The following is a 25,802-nucleotide window of genomic DNA, read 5'->3' on the forward strand; positions in this document are numbered from 1 at the left end:
AAGGCTTTCATTTTGGAGGAGGCTGCCAGACAAAATGTCCCTCCTAATCCTAATAAATATTGTTCTTTTTCCATTGACTTTGAAGATTGAATTAGTTCAAGTGTTGGTGTTGGACGAAGGTGTATGATTTCAAATAACACCAGGCACAGTTTTTTTGCCCCCTGCTTCCAGTCACGCATGTATTACCAAACAATGCATTAAGTTTCCCTGAGCTGATTATATTACAGAAAACCAATAAACATTCATATAAATCATGGGCGTGTAAAGTGTTAAATCAAGCCTAATAGGATTAACATCAACAGATATTGTGGCGGTCCACTGCTGAGGTTGTCAGGCCAATGGTTAAAAGCCTGAGCTGCAGCCGGCTGGACTGGATGTAAAGAACCCTCCTCCTACAATAACCCCGGTCGGGACAAAAGACAGAGCTTGGCTTGGGAGCTGGGTGTCTTTTGAAAAACCAACACAGAAAAAAGAAAATATTTGATCTTTCAAAGACACTAATATCTTGTAGTGACACCTGTGTTTAAATGGGTGGAGCTGTATCAATATAGGTGGGGTGCTGAAGCGTTTGATCTTTTCAGGCTTGAAGAATTGAACAGAATACAAGTTAGAGCAGAATTGCTAGTTGGGGCCAAAGACCACTGTGCAAACAATTTGAGTTTGTTTCTCAGTTTGTGAGCCAGAGTGCAACCAACCTTTCTGAAGACAGCTATAAAAGTGAAATAGTAGTTATCCCTGCTTAAAAAGGTGTTACTGTGACAGGGTGTGCGCTCTAAACCGCTAGCAGCCCTATTAGTCTTTGAATCCACCTCACCACAGAACAACTTATCCAGATGTGTGGGTCACGCTGGCAGCCCATAATGCTGTGCCTGCGAATTACCAATGCCACTGTATTTTCAGCCACTTCAGCCAAACAGTTCACAGCCCAAGTCTTTTCATGTCTCTCTACAAAGCGAACTCCTTTGTCCTGCTCAGACACTCAACAAAAATGCGTAACTTCTTCTTCCAAGTTATCACAGACGTGGAGCCAAGAATATTAATAAAGTCAAAGACTTTGGCTAGGCATGAATCAGAAGGAGGAAGTGTGTGAGTGCGTGTGTGTGGGTGAGCGAGAGAGAATCAGAGACAAGATGATGTGTGAGGCTTGCAGCTGCTGAGAGGAGGGTGCACATTGTGTATTCAGTAAATTATTCAGTAAATTCCTCACTATAATGTACACTACATATGTCCAGGCTTGTCTCTGTCTTTAATGGCCAGCTGGTCACCAATATGGCTCCCACCAACAAAGAGTGCCCAAACAGCCACACAATTCCATTACAGCCTGGGCGCGCTGAAGGAGATCCAAGATCCATTCATTAATTGTCTGTGTGAAGTTGTAGGCAAATCATAATGGGAGTCAAGGCCCTTACTCTTAGCTGGGCCTGGTGAGAAAGACTAATGTAGTCCCTATTCAGAAGGATACATCACCTCATTGCGCCTGGCACTAGAGAAATACATGAACTTTAACAAAAGGGGGTTCAAGCAATTGGCAGCAGTGAAGCAGTCGGCCGCTATTACTCAGTGCAACGGAGAGAGAGCGAGCAAGAGGGAGAAGACGACAAAGGCAAAAGCAGGGGGAGAAAACTCTCAGTGTAATTGCAACCCCTCTCCCCAACTGTTAACTACAACAGTCATTAACTACAATAGCAGCTTGGCTACTGCAGTCATAGCAAATTAGTTCTACACATTGGCTCAAGAAAAGACCAATGTCTCCCCCCCTACCCCCCTACCCTTTTTTTATATTGGAGTTTTACCTTCTTACTGACTAAACATGAGGACTCTTTCCCTGTTATCTTGTCCTCACTGACAAGCTGAACTGGGTGTGCAGGCTGGCAAATCTCCAAAAAGTGATAAGTAGGGCAAGAATGGGCAGTAAAATAGCCAGGGGAAATGTGTTTGCATAGTTGGGAGAAAATGACCATAAAACAGCCTATATTTGTTAATCAGATTCAGGGTGACACACCTTGCACGCCATCTCACACAACTTCTGCCCTCCACCGACCTGGTCTAGCTGGGAAACAATAGAATGGGTGTGACTGAATAAAATGATAACAGCCATATTTTCATCTGTGGAGCGTTGATGTGAGTTAGAAACGCAAATTCTGAATTTGTTTTAATTTGAAGTTCAAGGGAAAATCCAACAAAGGGCGTGTAAACGAAAGTCTAGTGCAAGTCCATGCAGTTTTGCAAGAGAAATCTCACAAAGGGCACAGAGCTCATTTGCAGGTGACTGTTGCTTTCTGAAATTTAAAACTGAAATGATAAATTTTACACATTCATATTTCCACCAAAACAGTGTACTAGTCTGTGAACCCAACTCCAAGACTGCCAATAATTTTGGAGTTTATACCAGAAATTCATGTCAGATAACAGCCAACATGTAACCACTGTGTTTTTTGTTAACCACACTGGCCCTAACAACTTGGACTACAGATTAATTTAAAAAGAAAAGCACCTATTTAAAAATGAGATTGGTAACTCTCAGGTAAAAACACACTCCAGTTTAACACTACTGCTAACAAGACCTAAGTTTCTCAGAGTGCCTCTCTCATTTACGCCTCCCTGGATTTTTAATTATAGTGACAAAGAGCTGGAAAAGCATCTCTCTCCTCGCTTCCTCTCCCCACGTCTGACAGCCAGGTTGAGATTCTTCACCTGTCCAACATGGGAGCCGCACCTGTCACCGTGCACTTAATCACACTAGGGCCAGTGCTGAGCCCAGACACCACACAGTGCCATGCTGCACACGCAAATACAAAAACACACACACACAAAATTAAAATGAACTTTCTGCCCACCTACAGGGGAGAGGGTGGCGTATGATGATGGCAATGGAGGTTTGAATGGGGGTGAGGTTGTTGCATGGGGAAACGGATGGAAGGGGGGAGTGAAAGGGAATGGGGAGGAGGGGGGGTTGAGAAAAGTTGTCATTTCCCAACTCCTCATTAATATTCCGAGGTTAAGAGCTTTTCAGCGAAACGTAATTAATTGAGCCCGAGCCTGACAGTAAACAAGCAATTTCAAATTAAAGCGAAATGACAGCGGCGTCATTTGTTAAAAACGTGCGGGGCCCCCCGATTTTGGCGACAGATAAATGAGGGAAAATGTTAAGGAGGGAGAAAGTGATGAAGATATTAATCTTCACCTGTCTGTGTCAGCGTGCCACTCATTGCGGCAATGTTGCTTTCCATCCTCTGCAGATGCTTCTTGTCCTCTCGGCTCCCCATAATGAGGGGAAGGATGTATTTCTGCAATTAAAAGCATGGCACAATATTACGCTTCTCATTGGTGAAAAGGGGCAGAAAGATGAGGAAAAAGACAAGGCCATCTAGACGCGCTATTGTAAGGTCAAAAACACTGCTGATTGGATTGTCAAATGTGCACCGTTAGTCCTTCTACGGCAGAGTCAAAGCAACTGATACAAGTTGATAATACAGTGAATACATACATCCAGTGATCAAACAAATAATCAATAACATTGCTAAATGATTAGTCATTTAAATAATTTGTCTAACAGATGTGCAAATAGTAGGTTTTGTGAATTTTGCACCATTGACATTTTGTTTACAATTAAACTCTAATCTAATAAAAAATGTTTCAGTTAAGATTTCAGACTATATAAAGCAGCAAAATCAGCAAGACCACAGTAAAAACAAAAAATGGGCATAGGGGAAAAAACTGTGATGAATCTTTTAAATTGTCTTCTAAACACGAAATGTCACGTTTTATCATTTTCTGCCACTGAATAAACAAAACTGAAACAATATGCATGCTTCATAGTGATTTGAGTGTTCCTTATCCAGCATGGGTGTTACCCACATGATTAGCTTGTGAACATTTTAACAAAACCCCAAAAATATACACACTGAGTCATATTTATTAAATTAAATCCATACTCTTGCATTCTTAAGGCAAATAATATCAAACATCTTTCAAAATCATTAATGTGAGACGTAGTGGAAAAACAATTCAATTCCTTCTTCCCAGTTTTCAGCACTCTGCCTGGTTTTCTCACCAGCCCAGGAGACAAGCAGCCACACCAGTGGAAGTAATAAACACTTTTTAGAGAAAAAGATTAAACGGGTGTCAACATGTGGTAATTAATAAGTGGGTTGCTGGGAGTGTGGTGTTTACAAGGTGCACCATAACATAAATAAAGTATGGGCAGGAGCCTGGACATATGGTGCGACTGGCGCGACACTCAGGTGACATGACAGCAACCTGTGCTGTCCCACCAGGGATTCCCACCTACCAAACAAGGCAAATGTTTCTGCGTGTAGGAAACTGGGGGCTGGTACAGTGTGTGTCTTTACCTGACGAGGCCAAAGACAATGAATATACAGTCATAGAAAAGGCTTTACTAAAAGAATGAGTAATAGGGCATGAAAAGGTCCTAAAGAAAAAACGTCTGTCAGGACAGCATGTACATACACTCAGAAAGGTATATGTACGAACATGTTATGGGCTCCCTTTTTGTTCTCTTACAAACACAAAGCAGAGGGACCTGTCATCTAGCCAAGGAGCTACTGCTAGAAGTCCTTTCCCCTTCTAAAACTAGAGTAATGGTTTCCATATGTCATTCAGACTACTACTAACACCAGTACGGGATTAATGTCACTGTGGACAAGCACCCTCATGAGCTCATGTTCAAGGGCTGCAGAGCCCAATAAAAATCAGGAGGGTTTATTTTAGATTATAAGACATCAAAAAAAGATGGTTCAGTGCTGTGTTGGTAAATCTAGTTTTTTATAAGAATATCTATTTGGCAGAGGAAAAAACTAAAAAGTTTAAATGAAATTATGTTTTGACATAAAGCAGGATTGCTTTAATAACAACAGCAGAGTTATGTACATGCTGCAGAGGTGCACAATTCATCATAGACTGATGCTAACAATTTCTAACACAAAGGAGAGGCAGTACACACTATCCCAGTATACATTGTGAAGTATGTTGATCACACATTTTTTTACTGTGAAAGAAAAAACAGGAAATACTCATAACTTGCCTTATAAAGCTGATGAAAGCCAAATGCGAGGCCCACCATGATGACAGTGAGAGCACCATAGTCTCTCCATCTGTAGCCAGCTGGAACTAGAAAAAAGCAAAAAGATTTAGATCAAACTCTGATCTTTAGAAACAAACTACATTATCTAACTGATACCATTCAGTAATGCTAATAATGTGTTCTTATTATGGGGTATAACATGAGCAAGTATTAAAAGGTACAATCAGAAAAAAAAACACTTTATAGAAAGTAGTGAAAGAAAAACAAATTTGTGGAATTTCAAATCTGCAAAATTTATCCATAAAAAACAAGCTTGCAGAATGACAAAATGTGATAAAGTTCAAGGTACATAGGAAAAATAAAAAAAATATTTTAAATATACAGTACTATTTGTTTATAAGGCTCCTAATGTGAACAAAACGGTTTAAAAAAGTGTGTATCTGTGCAGTTAGAAGTTGACTGTCTTGCTGAGTGACAGATAATGTGAAAGTGTGTCATTGTGCAAGCTGTCATCTGGGTAGGCCAACTGCCTGTCAAGGTGGAAATTCCCCACTTAGGAGAGGCATTCAACTGAAAATGTCACTAAACAACCAACATATCAGGAGGAAGTGTGTGAGTTTGCTTTTATTTACTCTAGTGAGGCTAAAATGAATACAATTTTTGAAGCTGCCTCCCCCCTAAAATACAACATTGATATTCTATTATAGGTCTGATTTCACCTAATGGGTTATGTGGTACATGTTTATTGCCTTGAAGTAACTAAACTAAATTGATCTTTTGCTTTAGCACTTGTGATTTTACATGCAAATAAAACAGGAGACCACTCATACTGGACTATATGGAATATTTTCAAGGTGAATCGCATTTTATTTTCCTTACTCAAGGGCATGTTTCACTGCTGTTGCAGCATTTAGTGAACCTATAACCTTTCCCATAGACAATTTTGAATCATTCTTCAACATCCATATGATAACCACATAAATTTGGGTCTTCATCAACATTAATGCTGAGATAGACTGTCACCTATCCCAGAACACCAGACATCTGAAAGGCCCAAGAGTCCTTGAGGTGGGTGTTTGACCCTGAACAAGCCTGACTGCATCACCAGGGTTCTTCACTTGCGTTTTCCCCCTCCTTAAAGGGCTTCTCATTCTTCCTGTCTTTCCCTTTTTCTATACCACTTCCACGCTGCCATCTTCCTTTTTTTATTTGGTCACTTAAGCTGTGAAACTGTGGTCTCCATCCCCCGTTTTTCCAATCTCCTCTCAAATTTATTGGGTTCAGTGGAGGCCTTCCTGTCCTTCTACCATGTGGAAATAGAGATCAGAGTATCCATTACTGCGACAGAGATGGATGCGGGTCCCTGTGCACCGTCCCCATGAGAAGGACATCAAAGGCAGGTAGCCCCCTCTTTTCAGCATGACCCCCCATACAAGACTTTCCGCTCTCACCTCATTATGCAGCTCCCTTATAGCCGTTTTGATATAAAACCCCCTACAATGGACAGAGAGCTGCGAGTCTCCCTAACTACATGGCCATCCCATCAACATCACTTTCATTACAAAACATGAGATGCCGGGGAGTCAAGGACAGTGTGGTAATAAATGAGGGTGGAATACATCTGGAATCATTGTCATATGGGTTAAGCATTATGCGGACTTCATTCTGCATTGGTAAATCAGTGGACAGAATTCACAACCTCCCAAGGTAATAAAGATACAGGTTGTGGTGTGGGGTCTTGCCAGGGTGGACCCCCAGAAAGAGAATGACATGAGACTTTATAAGCTTGTCTTGTGGGAGTTATGTTCTCCAAGTCTGATTTCACAATTAGGGAAACTGAATATGTTACAGGATTGTCGAAACTGCATCATAAAATTAAGTTATTAGATGAATAATGAATGAATGAATAATTGATCACTTGGAAGTTTTTACTGCAATGATAACGTGCATCTAAATATCAGTTTTATAAGAAAAGGGCTTGTGTACTCACTGGGAGGTGCAGGGGCTGCATAAGGTGGATGTGGGAAGGCAGCAGGACTCAAAGGCAAGACCTCCGCTGTGCTGCCAGAGCGTTGGATGGCCAACTCTACTTCCTCATCAGTCAGGCCTAGAATCAACACAAATTTTTTTTAAGACATTTCAACTACACCCAGCGTCTACAGATTAAGGTGAAAATCCAAATGGCTCCTTGGCTATAATATCGTAACTTTAAATACGTCCCAAGCTCCCAACAAATCTTTTAAGTACAATTTAGAGAGTATGTCAGTTCTCATTCAATTTTACCAACCGTCTTCTCAAAAATGTGTTTTCATTTCATCATTCAGAAACACCGCTGAGACTTTTAGGGATATCCATCAAAGGAAGTGGAGAAAGGGTTCACACAATGAAATCTGAAACTCTGCGAGACTATTAACTGCCACCAAAGGCAAAGAAAATAAGAGTCTGTCCACTTCTCCGGTTATATTTCCCATGTGGAGATTTCATACACCCCAGACAGCTAAAATGCATTATTTTAATTTCTTCATTGTAATGTAAATGTATTACATAATTTTGCAAATGCCAATATAATTTAATCTTCAGATATTTTTAATGATTTTAGTGATGATTAAATTGCAAAGGGCTCCCTGATGGAGAATCAGAGGGGAAGAGAAAAAAAAAAATCTAATATGAACATTTCCTTTTGTGGCAAGAAAGGATTTTATTTCAGGCACCATATGCTGCCATTGCTGTGGGTTTCATTGTTTAATGAGTATCATGGTCTAAAGAAAGGAAAATAATTAGAACTTGTTATGAACTATATTAAAAAGCAACTTCAGCCCATTTATAACAAAACAATCAAGAGAAAGCTAGAGAAAGAGACAAAACTGGAACACCTTGTAGTTCTTGGAAACTGAATGATGAAGCTTGCCTCATAAAGAAAACGCAGTGCAATTTAAATGATGTTGTTTTCCTTTTTGATGTAGCTAAAAAGTTTCTATAAACAGGATTATTAGTCTTGTCAATTAAAAGATTCAGTTGTTTTTTTTAATTATTGCCTAACGATTTTGAGAAGAAATGTTGGGGATAAATCTTTCCTGTAGGAAGCACTGAGGAGGGGTCAGAGGTAATGCTTCAAGAATAGAAATAAACAGATAAAAATGCATAAACTACTTATATAATCTGCAAAGCATCTAATGCCAAGTTGAGATATCTCCAGTCACATATTTAAGGAATGACCATGAGAATTGTTGAATAATTGAAGAAAAATATTGGTTAGCCTGTAGTTTATAGCAGGTCTTCAGTGCCAGGAAGCAGTGCAAGCCATGTGCTGAGTTTGTGTAGTCAGTCTGCAATGTCAAATAAGCAATAATGTGTCCCTGGACTCCTGATTCATCTGACCACAGCAGACTACATGGTGACAGACTATTGAGTGAGACCTGCAGTGATCTCAGTTTACCCAAATAAAGGAAAAAAGTAGCAGAAAAACAATCAATTTCACCTTGAAATATAACATCTTTGTTTATTTTTACTCTTGAAAGCTACCATTAAAATATGTGCATCCTAGAAGCTGTTGATTTCTTCGATATTGTTCGTGCAACAATGGACACTTTTCCTTCTTTTTTTTCCCTTTTACTCTTTTCCACACAAGCAAAACATGAAAATTCTTATTTTTAGGTTAAAATTCTGCTTGCTAAATTATTTGTAGACTCGGATCTGTTTTTTTGTTCCTTCTTTTTCATTTTTTTTTTTGGACAAAAAGACAACAACAAGAAAATAAAAGAGCCCTTAGATCCAGAAGACAAAAGAACAAGGTGAAAGTGAGTTTTACATATAAAAGGAAAAGACAAAAAAGGGACTGGAAATTTATTATGGGTTCCAAAACCTGTAGAATGACCCCTGGACCCCCATTTCAGATCGACCTGTAAGGAGATGAATTTTTAAGACATAAATTATACCTAATGACGACACCATAAAAAAGAACAATAATGGAAAGCTATTCTGTATTTCATTATACTGTATTATTTGGTGCACCTGATACACGTAGTGCCTGTTTATGAGTCACCGTATTAGCAGATGCTCTGCCAAAGCATTTGCTTTGACCTTGCCATTCTCATTGGGGCATGAAATTACGGTGCTGGCACCTCGATATTACAGCTATAAATACTGTAAACTGCATATCTGGGCAACGTTTTCTATTGTCTTTCAACATAAACCTGATCGGTATTTATTTAAAGGAAAACCCATTGCTCGTCAGGTTATTTACAGCTCTATTTTCAGAAGCTCATATTCTCTGGGCATCTTTTAAGGGCAAAGAGGCAGCAAGGCCTTTACATTAAATCTATTTCTCCAATTCTGGCACTTCTGGACTTTATGGGTCAAGACCTAGCTTGGACAGCCAATTATAAAAATTGCTTACTAAAATATTTTGGAAAGTGAAAGGTGAATGCCTTTTTTGCTGTCCTCCAAAGATTGAATTATGAAGTTGCCCTTGAGTGAAAATTACTTACATTTTGAATATCGTATTTAGAAAGAAAAAAAAATGTACGGCAAGGGTCATAAATAGATGGAGGTCAATGGGTTATTAAGAAAAAAGTTCAACCAGTTTCTCAAGCTGTAGTGGCGAGAGGGGTTATACGTGTCATTTGGTTCTGTACAACTGCTTGAAAATGGCATGCCCTAAATAATGACCACTCTCATAGAGTATTCATTTATGTATTAAAAAGGGGACTCTGCTCTCATTTCCCTGCTTTATCGCCTTGTACTGATGACAAAGTAGGCAAGGCCTCGGCTAGGTGGCGCCGTGGAGTAATTTATAACCACATCAATCCCTTTACCTTCTCCACAGGCCTTGGTTATTGTCATCATTGTCCGAGAGGTGAGTCACGCAACCCCACTTACAAACAGCATCCTATTAATATCTGCGGTGATGAACCTTACCCTTACCTTCAGACCAGGTATGGTAATAGACAAAAAGCTTACCTGTGCTCTCCTGACCCTGGACCACCAGCCCTCTAGTCAGGGTGAAATCTATTAGTATCATTTATTCAACACAACAACAACCAGGAAGGCATAAAAAAGAAATAAGTGAAGCCATTTTTTATGTCTCACTGACAGAGAAGGCACTGTGAACGGTTCACATGTTGAATTTGCCTGGACTGCACTGATGTGCACTTTACCTTTCCAAACTTCATTCAGCTTGGTAATCAAGGAGCTGCTGAGTGATGTCAGTTTCGGGGCAACGGTCAAAGTGACATGTTAAAAGCTGGAAAATGCTTCTGACTTTGTCCTGAGAATTTGATTTTTGTGGTAATTATATGTGAAACTGCTAATTGCCAGGGCTGAAATGGTGCTGCCAAAATGGAACCCATTGCTCTTTAGTTGTTACATCTGCTAACTGAAGAAGACAACAGACAGCACAATTTTCAAGCACATTATATTTCACTCCAACACAGTAAAATTTACTTGAGCTTGGTGAGGAACAAGTAAAGCAAAATTGCTTCAAGATTGTTGCAGGACGGTTAAAAATTCAATTCATTTCCTCACTCATCTGTTACAGAATTAAAAAGGATCCTGAGCTTAAATCTTGATTTATACTACATTAAAGTGACAAAGTTTCAACATTTCAGCCAGTTTATTTAACTTCAAGGACTCAAGAAGGGCAGCTGGAAATATTGGATTCTGTAATGGCCAATTCATACCCTGAAATTGACAGCAGAAGAAAAACAGAAAATTATATTTTTCAATGAATATTGAAATAAACCGCACTATTATGATCTCTTTGGAAAAAAAGCGATGTAACCAGAGAGGCATACTTCAATGCAGATTAGGGCACAAATGCGCAGGAAAATAATATGCACGACTGAGATTATTGTGTAAAGATTCTGCAACATGCAATCAAAGTGGGCCCTATTTTCCCCTTCATCAGCTGTCCGGCATAAGCACTGGCAGCAAGAGGAATCCAATTTAAATTCCACTCTACAGAGAGATGGTATTGTTTCATTTTATGTGTGCTTTGACATTTCTGGCTGTTAATATAGAGTAAAATCAAGAAGTATTTACATAAATATGACATTAAACTGTATTAGAAATTAAGAGTGACACATTTTCTGTGTTGACTGCGGGATGAGGAGAATGATTGAGTTTCTGTGTCAAAAGGTTGAGAAGACAAAACACGCTGGGTGAAGATACAGCGAAAGGACTGGCTTGTTTCTCTCTGCAGAAAACCTCTGTTGCTCAAGTTAAAGTGAATTAGAAGCAGACAGAAAGAGCAGTCATCCAAACTGATTAATTTTCTCTAGATATTATGCTTTTAATTGATCAAATCCATTACAAAATCTCTGATAACTAAAATTATTTTCCATACCACAAAACAACACTGAAAATGCATCTTGTAGTATAACTCATATTAATATACAAATAAAAGCAAAAATGTAATATGCCATTGTTAAACAAGAAAAAGTTCAGTCATTGAAAGGAAAGCTATAAATTATTTTTATCATTGTTTTACCTCTTCAAAAAATTCTTTATTTCACACACACCTTTAAGATTGAAGTCATTTTTTCAAAATAAGCAACATCGTTCTAATGTTCAAACTTAAAAATGCACTATACTAACAACCTTCAGTAACAACATTCAGAAATACTCCCCTCAAATATCACAGTGCTCATGTTTAAGTCAAAAAGAAGGCAACAACCACCAAACAAATGACATGAGAGTTCAGTAAAGCCTAAAGGGCTCACTGCTGGACAACTGTACAACACAAATTCAGGCCTAAGAGTACTGCAAAAAGCTTCTCAAACATACTTTATGCTTAGTGTTTCATTGCTCATATCTCTGCTCTCACTCTCCCTATGATCAATGTCTTCATGCAAATCAAGAGTTCTTGCCTGGATCTACAATGGAACCGATTCACCAAAATAAATCTGCATTAAAGCATCATACATATTTCATGGACTTAAAGTGCAGTAAAAGCAAACCATTTTGGATAGTGGAGCTCCACAAATATTGCTAGACTGCTGCAAGTAAAAAGAAAATGAGGTAAAGCATGACATCATTTGGTGGTGATCAGGCCTTGGAAGTACACAAAAGAAGATTAGGAGCTAGTTGTCAATAATGAGACTAAAATATGAAGAAATGTAAAAAGATATTAAGAATCATTACAGCCATATGAGAGGTGTGTGGCAGCAGCCGGCAAACATGGATTTGGTTTCAGATTACCTTCCCCAATCTCAGAGCTCTTAGGCTCACTCTTCACCGTTCGGCTACTCTAATGCTACAGACAAAGTCCCTCAGCACTGTATAGAAAACAGTCCCTAAGTACTGAACTGTCTCAGAAATGACTAAAATAAAAACATTCATCACAAAGACGAACACTGTGGTAAAAACACACATTTCCTATTCATATTATTATTGCTGAACTACAGACCTACAATGCCAGAGCTGCATTATATTGAGCTGACTTTAACGACTTCAGAGTAATAAAGGTTTTTTTTTTTCTTTTTCTATTGCACAAACAATATTCTAAAATGCGTTAAAAATATTTGAATGAATAAGAAAAAAAAGTGAGGAGACAGCAAATATTTCAATTCCTTCCCTACTCAGAAAACCTCACTGTGTAGTCTGACAAATTTACAATAACCATTAAATTAAGTAAAAGGGTTAAAATGCTAGAAGGCAATATTGATAATTCCATTGAAAACTCAGAGGGAGTTTGTCAATATTAATTTTCCTGAACCCAAAGGAGCATCCCAACTGGTGTGTCATTTATTCACAGGCCCTGAATCACGTTCTCTGAAGCAAAAATCGACCCCTTTTATTCCCCCAACTCCACCAGCCCTCCCCAGTGCAAAGAAACAGCCACAACCTTTGACCTTTACAGATCAGTCGTACCAGAAAAACAAATATATCTCTTTGACTAAGCAACAACAGTTTTCAAAGAAACACAAATGGGTATTACTTTTCTTGCAAATATGCGTTGTTCAAGGTTGCTTGTGTTTTATTTAACATGTTAAAAACAAAAGTATCTCACCTTTTTTCTTCAAGAAGGCTTTTCTGGTGGCGAGGGGAGTTTGACGTACTTTTGGGTTCTCTAGAAATTTCACAGCAGTGGTAATCTGGGAAGAGACAAATTTGATTTAATTTCTTATAATGACTTTTATGTGAACAGATGAAGATCAGCCCTAAAGGAAACTGATGCTTTTAACAGTACAAACAAGAGTCTAGACCTTCTATAAGAAATAGATTTATTATGAATCCACCCTTGTTAAAAAAAGAAAAGAAAAAAAACTTAAATGGATTTCATCTGATAGTTGCTTTTATACCCCCCCACACACAGCAGTGAAAAACACCACCTGACCACTTTCCTGCTAAATGTGGGGAATGACCAAATCAGCAGTTATAAAATTAGCCCATCAAGAGTGCCGGACAAATGGAGTATGGAGCTTAATTTGCTATTACCCTCTTAAAGACAAACTTCCATTCTTAAGTGCGCAATGGAAGAAAATCTATACTTAATGCAGAGGTGATCATTTGTATCTAATAACTTGAGAATCCAAGGCAGAAAACTTCTGTAATTCTTCCAGTTAAAAACCTGCCATGATCAAATCACCTCGCCTGACTGTTGTAATGACTTGAAACGTTAATGCACCAGAACGTTAAATAGCATCAGAACATCAGTAGTTTTAAGTGCACTGCGTTCATCGATTCTATTATGTTTTCCTTCGAGATGCACCTTAATTTTCCACCCAGTATGCATTTCCAAGAATTGCAGGTAGAAAAAAAAAATCTTCCTCAAATGACATTAAAACATAAATTTGAAGTGGGCGCCATGAAGCGGCGCCTCCTAAAATAGATAAATATGTAAGAACACAAAGAAAGAAGAAACACACTGGAGGGGAGGTTTCGATGACTTATTATCGCACCTGTGGTCCCCATGATTCAATTGTAAAAGTCATCCCTCTAATAGCTTGAAAGGTTTTGATTACTCTTCTTTTCTTTTAGTGTTGAAAGATACAAAGTGATTGAGCGCCCTGCCAGTGGTAATTCATTTTGGGTAATGCATTGCATATACTATGAACCTGTTTCAATCCAAAAGAATTGTAGCTTAAAGTTGTCCAATGAGCAGAGGTGGCAGGGAAGCTGTTTAAAAAGCTAAAGTTCGATGACAAACACATAGTGCTATTGTAAACCACAGCACATTCCCAGCTTTTATTTAAAGCATCCCTTTAATGCTAGGAATACATTTAGCAACAACAAAGTAACACAACACAGGACCCTACATAAGTATAAACTTCAGATAATTTTATATAGGATTTATGCAGTAATAGTATTCATGTTGTAAAGTTATCTAAAAGTGTCAGATTCATCCCATGAGATGCTGCCACATTTTATTTAAACCCTAATCTACCATTTCACAGAGACACTACCTTGACCTTGATGTACACAAGGGTTACGCAAGAGGTATGGAATTTCCTGGGTCTGTAAATGCTGAGGGCTTATTAAAGTCACTCACCCGGAACTTTCATTGTGACAACTAGATTAAACCATTTGCATGGTGAGCCCCCCAACTCATGTTCTGGGCCAAAAAGATACAGTCAAAAAAATAAATAAAAATGTGGCTCTGATAACAAGAGAAAATCCTTCTGTTCTTGACAAATCACTTACTGTTTAACTAAGTGTGCTAAAGACACAACTCTAGATAGAGGACAGAAAGAAGAGATGATAAACACACTAAAATCTAATATTCTAATTTTCGTTCCAGTAAATAACAAATAGATGTGGCGCCTGTGAGAGGTAATGACCTATTAGTGAAAGAACATGCCAAATAAGCAATTCTTATTTACATTCTCTTAAAATTTCAGCAGAACAATATTGACAAGAAAATTGTATCAATGTTGCCAGGCATAAGTATGATACCTTAGTGAGGACCGCAGCTTGCTCAGCGGCAAACTAATGAGGCAAATGTCCATTTGGTTAAAACTGTAGTGGTAGATCTTCAGGGAGAGGAAAAGTGCACTTCTTAGCAGATGACATAGATGCTTTGCACAAGTTCCATCCAGACATCTCAATCAATTATAACCACATTGCACTGATTTCACTCTTGTTATTGACTTATGGATCACCCCAGTTATAGTGTTGGGTAGCACACAACTGGGCTTTTAGGGGGGTGGGGTGGGGGGTAAGATGGATAACTGTACAAGGTACTTTTGTGTAAGCAACATCAATCATCAATAACTGTCATAAAAAATTGTCCTTAATTACAGAAACCTAGTGATTTTACTGCTTTAAATAAGAAATGGGCTACTTTGTAAAGCTTCTTGTAAAGCTTTAACTAGTAATGCACCAAAGTGCTTCATGTAAAGAGCAATAATCTTTGCAAACCAGATAACCAATAAAGTGTCAGGTAAAGCTGAAAAAGAGGTGAAAACTCAATCATAGGAATAGATAACATTAACCAATACACTTAAAGAGAGTGAACTTGATGAACAGACAAGATTACAGAAATGTTATTGAGTTTGAATTGGACCAGACTTTGCGCTGCACTTGTCTGAAAATTACAACTGTGATACCTCGAACTGTGAGAAATGAGGATGAAATCCAATTATGTTCGAACCACACGGATGGACGCCTGAGGGAATCTGTGTAACCAGTTGTATATTTTTGCTCTAACTAGTAACAGCACTCAACTATAACATACCACAAAACCTATGGATGTTATGCAGGAGAGCATTATGGGAGTTCAGGAGTAGGTAGTGTGTTCCTATACTGAAAAGGAAATGTGTTAAATACCATACATGGGCTTAAACTAACCGGTCCCAGCAGCTTAAGTTAGTTTCAGTTTTTAAATAACAGCACATATGGACATTTTAGATTTGTATTATTTAGGTTAAATCAACCAATCACTTATAAGTTACTGTGAACATGAGCTGCAATGATATAAATAGCAGCGGCACTGTGCCTTTCATGTCTTTAAAGTTCAATGCAGATTCAATGCAATCTGACCTTTTTCTGAATAAATGTCTGAATGTTTTGATAAAAATAGCATATCAAACAACAGCAGTAGAGCTTACTAAAAATACTGAGCAAATTTTCCATCCAGTCTAATGGTAACACAGTATAAATCAAATAATTAGACAAATCAAAATAGTTGAATGCTCAAATTATTAAGCCAAAAATGATATCAAAGCACAACACAATTCTGTGTGTCAAAATTCAGAAATTCAGAGGGCGTCATAGAACAGAAAGTTGCAATGAAGGGCTAAAAGAAAATCATTAGCAAGTATAGGATTCAGTCTCAATGTGAATCAATTCATTCCAAATTGCCCTGGCCTGTGCATTTGTGAAGTGCCCCTGATATAATAACACAGTGGTGGACAAAATCAAAAATTGTGTTAGGATAGTCTCAAATTTCTCCCCCTCAAACACATGTTTGGAGGACTAAAGCGAGAGAAAGTGAGACGGCAAAAAATGAAGCTCTATATTAATTTGGTGCTTTCATGGATGATTTGCTATTAGGGGCAGCTGTCTTAAATGACTTAACCCAATACCTTTCTGATATCAGAGCCCTGCGAAAAAGGAATTAAGTTTTAATGCAATTACTGTATTTCCTTTGGTCGCCTGGCTGCTTGATGTGGCCAACGGTGCTTTTTAATCTTTTTAAAAGAGCAAGTTTAAATGCCCTTCTAATTGTGACATCTTTCCCGCCTTAATGTGACCTTCAGTAGAGGAAGCAAGGCCTCGTGGGAGCAGCTATAGGGAATTATTGACCCTAAGAGACATCAGGAAGTGAGGTGCTGACCCGACCATTTAGCGAACATTCAGATGCTCAGACACTGTAGGAGCTTTCAGGGCCCTGCAGGATGTGAGCCATTCTGATGAAGACTGACATTCCTCTCATTGTTACTTTTAAATAATGACAAGAATAAGCTATAATGTGAATAAAAGTTTAAAAATAAATAAATCTAATAAACAGTCGTTAACAAAATTCCACTTCTGCATCAGTAAAATGTGATGAAAGAGAACTGGTAAAACATGGAAAGGGGGTAATGGAAAACTTCATTGGCATTTGCAATGCAAAGGTTTAAAAATAACATATAGCACTGTATCAGTGTCAGAGCCATGGGCAAGGCTACAAACATGACATCAAAAACACATTATGCAATTTTTGTGAAGAGGGAGGGGGTTTGGTGGACGGAAATCAAGCTTTTTTCATAAGACCACTGCGTGAGCAGACAGAACTTTCCATTCAGAAGCATTTTCCTGTTAGTGTTTTGTTGAAAAGGTTTAGCGGTGAGAAACACTGAAACCCGAGTGCATCTGATCAAGCGAGGACATCGGTAACGTACAAAAAATGTGCTGAGAACAAATAAGCACACGTAATAAAGACAGAGAAAAAGTTGCCTTGTCTTTCATGAAGATTTTGGCTATTGTTTCAATGATGTAAAACTAGTGGGATGTTATATGGTTCAGTTTGCTGGGCGTTTGTAATGATGTCAGGAGACTGCATAGTTATAATTCAAACCACAAGTTATTTGTCAAAAAGAAGAGCATTGTTTTCTCTGTGTGTTTGTTACAAGTGGAAAAAAGGCAGATATCATGAGCAAAAGGGCATCAAATGTAAGAAGCTGCATAAAAAAGCTGTATTTCATAATGCCAACAAGTGTTAAATAACACAAAGATCCACTTTCTTTGAACACAAAGATGTGTCACCCAGCTTGTTCAAAACTAGCTTTACAGATAAAAAAAAACAACCAACTTTGACATTTTTTTTAATGTGCAACTGTCAGTGGTGCTGCCTGGGGTTGCCCTTGCTAAACCAGTGACACAGATGGCAGTTTAGATAAGGACATCTCAAGTGGTGTCCTGAAAACCCAACGGGTCCTTGCAACTGAAGAGGAGTAACTCCATCTGTGACAACTATCTTTTAGCCAGTTTGGACAAAAAAAAATGAAAAAAAACTTTCATAACTCTGGTGTTCCTTTTAATTCAGGTAAAAGGCCCAAACCATGAGTCTGGAGCTGCTCTGAGAGATGAGGGTCATCAGAGATTAACCCATGGCACTTTAGCAGTGGGGGTGCAAGAGGGGAGTCGCAGCGAAGCACAACAAACTACTTAGCTACCACAAAACATTCCAGACCCTTCTCAGCTGCAATCCAGTAATGGATACTTCCTCAGCTCCTCAATTGGTCAAAATGTTTTCATACAATAATTTAATTCAGAAACACATTTACAAAGCAGGAGTAATCAATTTTAATTAGTTGATTTTTTTTCATTCGCATAAAATTTAATGTACTGCCATCGATCTCCTTTGTTCTTTAATGCAGTGCCTCTTTCCTGTAATTCGAAGCTTTTCTTTTTTTTTCTTTTTTTTTTGCAGTTAGTGATGACGTTCCGTGACAAGCAGCTCAGCATGCTTTTTAGTACAAGAAGTAGGCATATTCTGATAAAAGACAGCTCATAATGAGACCTCAACATTCTGCTATACTCATGGTGTGGTTTGAAATTACCTCAATTGTAAGTTTTTATCAAAAATAGGGAAATAAATATGTGAGGAAATGCTAACAATACAATAAAATATGAAGATGTATGTCTAAAAGTCAGTCAACAGCAATCACTGCTTGAAATCTAACAACAAAAAGTCTTATCTTGCATAACAAAAGCTGTGGTGATGTTAAGTGGTGATTTTAGGCAAGGGTAAGACACTACATGACCTCAAAAGTTTCCATTTCAAATTCAGCTAACTGGAAGGCACTGCAGTGTGTGAAGTAACTTATACATTAGTTCTGAAAAGCTTTAAGAAAGAACAAAATTATATTAATGTTTGTCACAGACTGTTAGCTTATTAGAAACATGTTTTTATGAATTATTTAAAAATCAAAAAAGGAATAAAACTGCAGAGCTATATAAAAAGCATTCCTCCCTAATCAATAACCTGATCTGAGTAAGTAAGCTGAAAGGTTTTTAATTTTTTAATTTTGAGAAAAAAAAACAACAACAAACAAACAAGAAAAAACTACAGCTGTATGAAGTAACATTAGGTACGATGGTAACACAGAGACAGTCTTTTCTTAAAAACCACCGCTGCTGCTCTGTGTGTTGTCCTTTACATCATCAAGGCCTGCCGGCCTTTCACATTCTATTAACTGACTGAGGCAAAATGCAAGCGGCACCAGCAGCAAACAACGTGAAGCTTGTGTCCGAGCGACACACCACAGAAGTTGTGTTGTGGTGTCGGGAGAAGAGCTGCCTTCGTCACAAGCAACTTACAGTGACAAGCCTATCCTCCCTTGTCGATTCGAACTGCTCTTCTTAGAGAAGAAGCACCCACCCACAAAAACACACACACACACACCCTCCAACGGGCACAGCAATGCAAGGTTAAATTGAAACACCTTGATAGGCAAATAAAGCAGGGAGGTGGGGTGAAGATGTACAGAGTTGGCATCGGTTTTGTGTGTGGCCTTCCCAGTGAGCCAAATTGACTAATAAAAACTAAAATAGAGAGGCCAGTGACAATAGAGTGAAAGGTGTCTTTTTATTGATCAAATTAATCTGTCTTAGGAACACAGTACCATTGGACTGTGCTCACAAAGACAATTCCACAGATTGTGACATTTCAGTGACATTGTAATCATGTATCAACTCCTCTCCAGTCGATAAGCTGAATGGACTAATCGTGTGTCTTGGATCAACAATTTCATGGTCTTCAAAAGGGGACCAGGAATTGGTGGCATGACCCTCCACACAGGGTGAGACCCCGCTTTCCTTACCTAGAACTAGAAAAAGTAAGAACGGGGATAGACGGTGTTATAGGAGACAGAGCAAGGCCGGAGCAGTGCCAGAGAAGATGAACATCGCCATCTACTGGGCAGGGGTGGGATGGGACTAGAGCCAAACAGGGGGAGGGAGGAAAGCCCGGCAGTTTACCCTTGCGGCCTGTCTTTCACTGAGACCTGTCAGAAACATTTAGACACACTTGCCAAGACAATGGGCCACACATCTACAGTGGCAGACAAGTCAGAATGAAATCACCATCAAATGAGGGACGAAACTTAAGGTAGTACTGTGCTCCTTTATATTTTTGAAGAAGGAAAGAAACATACCCTGTAACAGAGGATATTAAGTGACAAAGGAAATCTTGGCTAAATCTCTTTATCTTGGGGCGTCCAACTACTCGTAAGGCTCAAGCTTAGAGAATTGGATAAACATACAGAGCGCACAGTGCTGACAGCATCAAAAAACAAGGTCAGAGAAGTAGCATTTGCCTTTCATCTCATTTAGCCCAATCAGGGAGAACACAAAGACAGCTCGTCAGATCAAATAAGAATTCTTCATTTCAACCTTCGGAAACCTGTTTTGTTACACACTGGAGAATTCTGTGGTTATAAAATGGAAAAAAAAAACATGCCCCACCTAAACATAATCCTCCTTTTCTGAGAAGCTCAGACAGAATTTTCAGGTTTTGCAACATGATTGCTCGATGCAAATTGTAACTACAAATAATGTGTGGAACAGCCTACCTTTTCCCATAATAGGTGTCCCAACCCTTTAATGATCAACACTGATGAAAACGTGCTCTTTTTCTCACGGGCTGTAAGGCCTGGTAGAACGAGCTATCTTGACTTTATTTTCAAAACTTATTCAGGGTAATTTGCTCTATTTAAATATTATTTGAAAATGCTTTAGCATTCACATTTTCAGATATATTTAGGGATTATTGATTATATACAGAATAAGTTGTGGAGTCAACTAAAATTATTTAAAAATTGAGTTTAAAAATAAACTAACTAAATATAAGTATGTCCATTAATGGCACATGCAGTTTGAATAAGAAAAAAAAACATTCTAAATAAAAAACACATGTTTTGTAAAAAGAACATCAGAACAAAAATAAAAAATGAGTAATCGGATAGGAATGTTGCAAGTCACTGCTGCACGGCACTTGTACTTTTTGTGACTACGTGACAATTGGAGGTTTTGGTCAAAGTTTTAGGCGTTAACACCCATCTTCAGTTGACAGCATGTCACATGTTGTAGCGCGGGTGGGGGTGGAGGATACACGTTGTACCAGCCTCCTCCAAAAGAATGAGGAGAGGAGACAACCCACAGTGAACTACTATAATGTCACATGTGGTGGCGTGTTACAGCAAAGGGGCTGAGTTGGCAAGCAGCTCAGCAGCAGACGCGCACCTGTTCTGACATTTTCTGTCGACCTTGACACAGAAAACACATGACAATGCCACTCTGCATTTCAAAAGTACACCCTGTTTTTGGAAGACCCTTGACTTACCCTTTTCTCATCCCCATGATACTTAAAACCACTTTCCATACACTTTTAGAATTATGACGTATCACAAAAACTTTAAAGGAGAGACAAGCAGGAGGACAGTTACGTGGTAGAAGTCAACAAAAAGAATAATATAAATAATAAACCGTCTGTTAAAAAAAAAGCATATATATTTGTCTACTTGGTGATAACCAAAGCTGACTCTTTCCAAAGGTTAGCAAACCACCAATACTGCACTTTAAATTGTAATGTAGACAATAAACACTATCTAAACAGAAAGTGGCCTCGTTTTTGTCTCCTCACGTTTCCTTTTGAAGTTTTATAACTGAACTGCAATGCACCCATCCATCTACTGTTTTAATCAAAGAGAAAGCAAAGTACCGCTGCCAGGAGAGCTGCACAGAAAAACAAATGCAATCTTCCTGTTAATCAATGCATTAACAAGAAGTCGACAGTGTTGACGCACATGCCAGAGAAAGGAGCCAGTCCAGGTGTTGGATAATTGTCTGTTTTACTAGTAGCTATAGTAGCCTCTTGTTTTAAAACTGTGCCAACCTTTGTTTTACTACTGGCGTGCACTTGTGCCCTTTTAGTGAGGATAGCTTTGAAAAGGTCTTCAATTAGCTGAAAAGCGCGAAGAAATGAAAAATCAGTCATGACGATTTCTGCAGGATGGCTTAAACACGTATTATTGGAGCAAAGTAAAATGTCCAGATGTTAGGATGCACAAAGGGGGGCTAGATGCATAACAATGGTCTAACGCTCTAAAAAGTCAAAAAACCCAAAGAGATAACTAACTTTTCACCAAATGAGGATACATTTGAAAACAGAAAAGATGCTTGAAAAATGACTTCAGACATCACCTTATGAAAAAATGATTGTGTTCTTTTCATTTGCACAAAAAAATAAAAACTAACTCATGAAGATGATTTCTTCAATAGTGACCAATACTACTTGGGTTATATATATATATATATATATATATATATATATATATATATATATAAACACACTACAAACTTTAAAGCTAATCTATCTCAGTTTGGGTGTCTCTTTTTTCCCCTAATTCCCTAGATAAAGACACAATCTCAGGGCACCACACAGAAAAAAATGCTGAAATCCCATTAGCATTTTGCTTTCATTATTTTTAATCAAACCCAGAAAAACTGACACATATTAATTAATATCCATTACCAGTTTTTTGCCCCTCTCCCGAGGAAGACGTTCAGGGGGAAAAGAAGCAATTAGCTTAACAAAATAATCAAAAAAAATATTACAGAAATCTCTGATAAATGTCATGTGAGGTCCCGTCTGAATGTACGAAGTGTAATACATTCTTGCTGTCATATTCCATTAAACTGCTATTACAGTCTTGATAGAACTATTAGTCACTACATTATTAATAACATTAATGTATTTACATTTTTGGTGTACAAGCCTGCTTTCATGCAATAATTTATGAAGGCAACTTCAGATATGTTATAACATTCTCCATCTAAGCTTTTTGGTGTTTATTATTGATTGTGAAAACAGCCAAAATCCCAAATCTAATACCCCTCTGCCTTTTCCCCACCCCCAAACCCCCTTAATGTATTGGAGTGGGCTGTTTACATTAAAGGACTGGGATAAAGTGCATTTACATCTGAAGCATAAGTTCATAATTTACATTCCAACATTTATTAGAGGTGACAAACGAGCATTTGGTCCACTCGTGCTTTTCCACAATGCAGCACTCATTCAATCCATATAAATTACAGCTGGGCTAGAGAGAGTGCAAGAGCAAATTATTTTATTATATGTATGCATGTATGACTCTATAGGGGGTTACTAAGACAAACAGGGAATTACTTGATTAGGCCAACGGTTATTAACAAAGAAAGAAATATGAGGCTAAGTGTTAGGCCAATCAAATTTTGGCATAAATATTTGGCCCTTTGTCAAAAGTCTAAAATACACAGATCAAAGTGTAAAAGCTTTAGCCTGCTGTATTACTGTAGTTGACTGCTCAACTCATATACAGTATAGACTGCTCTTTCGAGTAATGCTGTTCCAATTGCTTATCCTTTGCTGGCACTAATATTATTCAATTAAAAGAAACTTGCCTAAAAGGCAGTGTTATGTTACATAATTAGGCAGGGCGGTGTTTTCAGAAGTGTAGTTACAAATGTGCTGAGGGGATTCCACTATTCAAACAAATATCTGGCGCTGTAGGGGAGCTTGCCGACAAATTAACAGCTAATAACTTACTGGGAAGCCAGATAAAAGGAGAAAAAAATGTTCCCCAAAGTGTCAATTACAAATAATTTTTCCTCTGATTTCTACACTTGTGAAAAGCATGATATGCTAAAAGGAATTCGAAATGTGTGCCAGAAATCGTATGATATTCATTTATGTCTTAGGCTTTATTTGTACATGCTGGATTCATTCTGCAAGAATAATTCAGCCTTGGCAGCAGGATTGGTTCGGATGGCTCTGAAAGCATCAGTATATGGCTCCCTTATGATAGCACTAGCTGGTCTGAGAGAAGACAGACAGACAGATGCAGGGATGGAGGAAATGAAGAGGGAATCAATCAAATTCATGTTCATTAAAAAAGGAGGACATCACAAAAATTAGAAAGATGCTGACAAATCAAAGGGTCTCAGCACCTGAATTACCATAGTCATTTACTTATTAAAGCCAGGATGCTTCCTGTCAATCAAGAGCCATCACATTCCCCATTTGCGGCGGAAAGCCACCGTAATTGCTTCTCATACTAATCAACACAACTTGTGTAATTATGCCTTGAAAGTGACATTGGAGGCTGGGAGCGATGTGAGCAGTCTTGACAGCAGAGACATCTCAGATTCATCGGGAGATTTCCAGCCTCGCTGCAAGGAGACAAGCCACTCTCAGACCAACTTACTCACTTGAGCAGTTTACAACCATAAACACAAAGAAAAGAACATAAATCAGGCTGAAGTAATTACAAAGCAGAATGGAGAGTATAAAGGAAGCTTAGCTCAATAAGACCACTTTCCCAAGTATACTGAGGCAAAATGACTACACTGTAATTAAACTGGGGTCGTATTTCTATCATTTCTTAAGTAAACATATTGTGACAGTTCTCTAAATTGTGGGAGAATAGGAAATTACAGCTCTGTTACCAAGGCGTTTACATTAATATACTTGCTGTGACAAAAACCCTACAAATAAAGTCCCAAGTATTCATTAAAGTTTATTGAATTCAGCTTAATCACAGACTTTACATATGTCTCCAAAATGAACTTTGCGTAAAACTAGCTTCAACATTCCTCTGAACACTGCCGAGCTATCCAAACCATATTCCCAGGCAGCATCTGTCACTCGTCACACTGTGGCCGAGCTCGGAAGGTCAGAGCGAGGTCAAATTACTGCAGCAAATCAAAAGTCACGAATTACGGCGTGAGACTATCTGCTTAAAATGTGTGAATTATTGTTATATGGCGAGCACGGTTTTATCTTATTTCACTACGTGTTTTTTAGGGATTCAAAGACGTTTTAATACTTTTTTTATTTAAAAAAAAAAATTAATTAAATAAAGTCAAATAAAATGTACAAGTAGTAAAAACAGATCCAGTCCAGCTGAACACAAGGCAGAAACCACAAAATGAAAATAATTTATAAAATGGGTTGGACTCATCTGTGCTCATCCTTTTCAAAGAGGTGGGAGGAACCCATGCAAAAAAAAAAAAAAAAAGTCAACAACATCAAAAAGAACTGATAATTCTGGCATACTATGAGTGGAATAAGCTTAGTGATTTCATCTGCAAACAGAAAGGAAAATGAAAGATTTATGGCTCATAAAAAAAGTTCAAACGTCAGAAAAACCAAAATCCCTGTCTGTGTCATTCCACACTCATGACCTCCAATCTTTAGCACATGTTGAAGACAAAGTGATAAACTGCGCGTTTGTGGCCAAATATGAGCAAAACAAGTACAGTTACTGACATAGAAAACAGAGGCTTTTACAGGAAAAGCCTGTGTGATTCTCCACCCCCCCACCCCCCACCCTGTGCTCAACTCTAATGAGTCAAAAAGTGTGACCTGCACTTAAACAAGAAGTCACAGCCAGAAGCTGTAAACTCATTTCCCCCATCCAAGCCCGCAACGTCGGCAAGACCTGGAAGATGTGCTACGAGCATGCACAATAAATCTGACGTGAAATCATAATCATAAAAGCAATTAGCTGACCCTGCGCCACTCGTCCTTGGACATGACAGTGAGAATTCATACAGAGTCCTCTAAGGAGGCTGGCTGCAGGGTTGCACAGAGAGGAAAAAGTGCAACACAGCAACAATAAAACAGAGGGCCCTTCCTGTGTCATTAACCACCGAAACAAACAGCACATTACGTACTATAAGCACTGTGAAACAGAGAATTGAGCTTTTATGCTTTTCAAAGAAAACAAAACAAAAAAAAACTTCACCACAACTGCAGAAACACACTGCGATGTGCAGATGTTTTCTTCTGCAA

The 25,802-nt window shown here is 38.3% G+C and overlaps 1 protein-coding gene across 1 annotated transcript in view; it reads right to left on the bottom strand.

The window, feature by feature from the left end:
- The window catches only part of pex14 (peroxisomal biogenesis factor 14), a 45,588-nt gene that overhangs the window by 10,572 nt on the left and 9,214 nt on the right, over positions 1 to 25,802 (bottom strand). Inside the window, exons 3-6 of the mRNA XM_017417839.3 lie at positions 13,053 to 13,137; positions 7,035 to 7,151; positions 5,045 to 5,130; positions 3,185 to 3,287 (exon numbers count right to left, since the gene is read on the bottom strand). Coding sequence (XP_017273328.1) covers positions 3,185 to 3,287; positions 5,045 to 5,130; positions 7,035 to 7,151; positions 13,053 to 13,137 — 391 coding nt within the window. The remainder of the gene's footprint in view (positions 1 to 3,184; positions 3,288 to 5,044; positions 5,131 to 7,034; positions 7,152 to 13,052; positions 13,138 to 25,802) is intronic.

Source organism: Kryptolebias marmoratus, linkage group LG8 (genome assembly GCF_001649575.2).
Source record: "Kryptolebias marmoratus isolate JLee-2015 linkage group LG8, ASM164957v2, whole genome shotgun sequence".
Classification (NCBI taxonomy): domain Eukaryota; kingdom Metazoa; phylum Chordata; class Actinopteri; order Cyprinodontiformes; family Rivulidae; genus Kryptolebias; species Kryptolebias marmoratus.